Source organism: Poecilia formosa, unplaced genomic scaffold, assembly GCF_000485575.1.
Source record: "Poecilia formosa unplaced genomic scaffold, Poecilia_formosa-5.1.2 Scaffold403, whole genome shotgun sequence".
Taxonomy (NCBI): Eukaryota; Metazoa; Chordata; class Actinopteri; order Cyprinodontiformes; family Poeciliidae; genus Poecilia; species Poecilia formosa.
In genome coordinates this window covers 88,372-92,258 of record NW_006800342.1, presented here as the reverse complement: position 1 = coordinate 92,258, position 3,887 = coordinate 88,372, and the positions used below count along the sequence as shown (strand labels likewise).

The 3,887-nt window shown below is 37.3% G+C and overlaps 1 protein-coding gene across 1 annotated transcript in view; it reads left to right on the top strand.

Moving 5' to 3' along the window:
* The first annotated feature begins 2,937 nt into the window (after positions 1–2,937).
* The window catches only part of LOC103154827 (dnaJ homolog subfamily A member 3, mitochondrial-like), a 26,934-nt gene continuing 25,984 nt past the window's right edge, over positions 2,938–3,887 (top strand). Inside the window, exon 1 of the mRNA XM_007576247.2 lies at positions 2,938–3,189. Coding sequence (XP_007576309.1) covers positions 2,985–3,189 — 205 coding nt within the window. The 5' untranslated portion in view covers positions 2,938–2,984. The remainder of the gene's footprint in view (positions 3,190–3,887) is intronic.

The window sequence follows — 3,887 nt, the reverse complement described above, 5'->3', positions numbered from 1 at the left end:
GCTGTGGGGCTAAGTGTGATCCACATCAGTGGGAAAACTTGTGACTGTGTGACCGAGGTTTAACTGCTGCACCCGCAGGCCTCTCCGACACTATTGGTTCCCCTGGGAAAAAATAAGTTGAGATAAAAACGTTTTACAAGATAGTATCTGCGCAGTGGTATTCCTTTAAAATACTGATAAAAAAAATGTGAGTAACTGAAGCACTTCACTTGAAATTGACCAGAATGTGCAAATTTAGTTTCAGCTGACTTGTCACAAGAAGGTTTGATAACAGGATTTTATGGTGAAAGGTCTGAAATGCAGTGGGTCCGCTGGCTATCCAAAAGCTGGAGGAATCTCGTTGGCGTCATGAATCTGTTGAAATAACACAGAATGTTACATGTAAAAGATGCATTGGCTCAATTTTATGCTGTAGTTTTTATATGATTGATGTAAGAACTGAAGTTACAGTTGTAAATATATTTTAGGTATTTCTGTACACCGCTTATGTTAATGTACCCATACACAAAAGAGAAGGAGAAATTAATTTTTTCATTTTAAATACCCAAATTTGCATGTGGCTGTATTTCTGCGATTAAAGATGAATTAATTTTTAGCAATTGTTTTTTTACTAAACTATTATCTAGCAGTCATTCCTGTTATTTACTAATTTGCATTCCACTATTTCTTAGGATTTTGAATTATTATTATTATTATTATTTTTTTTATTATTATTATTATTTTTTTTTTTTTTTTTTATTATTATTTTTAATCTTGCTCCAAAATGTAGGAAACACTGGTTCATGATAAAACCATGTTCTATTTTAGCCCATGATATAAAGGAGCTGTGTTGGTGTTTGACAGTGGTTCTGGCATAATGAGCCTCAACCCCAACACACTAAAGGCAGCAGCCAGCATGACATGAGCTGCTTTAAAACAACACAATGTGTCTTTGAATGTTTAAATGTGTTAATCGTGTTAAGCTGGAGAAGTGGGAGTGTGACCTTGACTCGACCTCTTCATCAGCTCACTTGACCTCAGACCTTCCACCTAAACGGTTTCAGATTTTAAAAAGCTAGAAACTGAGAACTTGTTGCTGTCACTGATTATAGAAATGATCCCACTCAGATGAGCATTTCTTTGAATCTAAGTGTGCTATTCAGTATTTTGATTTTGTTATATTTTACCCGGTGAGAATATCCACTTGCTGCTGGTACATTTCAATTTTGCCACTGAAAGACAATAAAATGCTTTGTAGTCTGGTCTGGTCTATTCTACATACTAAGGGGCTTCATAGTAGAGCAGTTGGCAGCACTGTTGCCTTGCAGAACGAAAGCCCTGGGGTCTAACCTTTAACCTTAGATTATAGTCTGGAGCTTTTTTACATGTTGAGTTCTCCCTGTGCATGTGTGGGTTAACTCCAGGGACTCCGGCTTCCTTCTGCAGTCCAAAAACATGACTGTTAGGGTTTGCTTGTTTCTCTTAAGAGTGAATTTGTTGGTTGGCTGTTTGGTTGGTTGGTTGGATGATTGTCCTTTATCTTCTTGCATATTCCTGTGATGGACAGGCGATCCACTAGAATGTTGTCTGCACCCTAAGAGGGTATAAACAATGGATGGATGATTATATACTATATTTACTCTTACACTTAGACTCACACAACTTGGATGTTATTTTGGAGTTTGTTTTGAAGACGGCTGGGACTGACGGGAAAGAAGACACGAGGCAAGAAGAGACAAAAACAGAGTTGAGTGAGGCATACTAACATCCAATCAACACTTTCTTGTAAAATGTCCAGACATATTACAGCTTTGATCTTTTTTTTTCTTGCTTTTTTCTAAGATCCCAACCACTTGACACATCAAATGACTGGCTGTCTTTCCCTGGTGTTGTTAAGTAAACACTGTAGAGCAGGAATGCCTCAGAAATCCATTCCCGGATTAACCCCCATTCTATGTTTTTTTTTTCTGCTGGAAAGTTAGTTTTAATACAAAATTACAACCCAACCTAAAGATTTTAGCATAAATATTTAAGCTAAATGCATGACTCAATCTGTGAATTAACCTACTTTCAGTGTTTTTTTTTTTCCTGAACAGATTAAGGATTTCTGTTGACCATTAGAGTATAAACTTGAATTGACATTATTTAACTTTGTTTCCCTTTTTCTATATCAAACACATAATACATGTTTATTAAAAAGAAGCACTCAATAACAGACGTTTTTAAGCATGAAACATTATCTTAAGCATTAGATAATATAACATTGTTTATTTCTCAAATTTTATTCTACAGTATGGCTTTCTGATGCACAATTTCCAGTTGCCTTTTTTTAAAAAAAAGTTAAACCTTCACAATAAAAATCCCACAACTGTCGGTTCTCTCCGACGCTGCAGCAAAAGCAGGGTCATTATCTGGTCGACGCAGTAGTCTTTTATCTAAGCGCCTGTCAGCTCAACATTGCCATCTAGCGTTTAGAAGAAGAAGCGCTGGATTCTTTTTTTTTAATGTAAAACTTCATCCATTCGGGAATGATTCATGTTTGCGTCCCTCGACAAAGAAAAAAAAGAACTATTGTTTCAAATTCAAATTCAAAATTACGTTATTAATCCCAAAGGGAGATATTATTGATTATTATTGTTATTATTAACTTTTGTTAAGTGATTCGCTATGAATATATGACATAAATTAAAGGTTTTCACGGAAGTCAACTATACAAGCGAAATCCATTTGAAGAGAAACATTTTTAGTAAATCAGGTGACGGTCTCCACATCTGATTTGTCCTCAATGTAATCAATAATTGTACTAATACTACAACAGTTACGTTTAAACATTTCCTGACAATAATGTATTCATAATAAAACTCGGTGGACTTTTTAAATGGACTTTTTAAAAACTACATTTAGTTCAATTAAATTTAAAAATATCTAATTTTGAAAGGCAATTTCCGTTTCAACCTACCACGCATGCGCTCTCCTGCTAACCAACAGCGGTAGTGACGACAAAAATGGCGTGCTCCGCTAGCCGGCTGTCAACACGCTTGTTGGGAGCTTCTGCTTCACCTGGACCTTTCTCCGGGCTCCTCCTCGTTGTCCCAAGCAGACATGGAAAGGCTCTTCACCCGGCAGTCTTGCACCCTCACCGGGGACGGATAGCAGTCAGTCTGAGCTCCTGGGCTCCCCGTAGCGTGGTGACATTGAGGGCTCTGTCAGGTGAGAGGAGTTACCTAACTCCAAACAAAACAGTGAGAGAGTGAGTCTAACAGCACAGCAGCGCGTCTTCTGTGGTTCATAAAGCCCGCTGGCTGCTGTAACATCCAGCTGTTTTGGGTCTAAAAAGCAAAGTAGTGTTCAGCTGCTTTTGTAAGGTTAGCTAACCTTGATGTGGAGATGATGCAACTCCTGTTGCAAAAGTTTTGGAGATAGAAAAAAATAACTAAAGGGTCTGCTCTGGAGGTCGTCTAATTCTTCTGAGGTGTTACAAAAGCAGATTATAAGCGCTCTGTCGCTTAATTTATAATCAAAATCTCTGCAGCGATGTCTACAAAAGACCCTCCAGGATATTGGAGAGCATGTTGCTATGACATTGTGTCTGACAATATCACTTATTTGCATGAAACCATTTGCTATGGCAGAACAGAAATGCGTATAACAAGCAGAAACAAGAAGAAAAGCAGCTGTAAAAGTGCCTAAATCATCGTGTAAATTATGGTCAGTAACATTTCTGCCATACATTTCAAGGTTTCCTCCAGAAAACTTGCTAATCCCGATAGTTGGGCCGTTCAGCACTCATTCATCCAGCGGCCTGCTGTGTTTTTGAGTTAAATTTTTTTGAAAATATCACTTCATAATTATGTGTTTTTGGAAAATTGCAAAAACACCAACTATAAAGTCCTTAAAAATAGAAACAT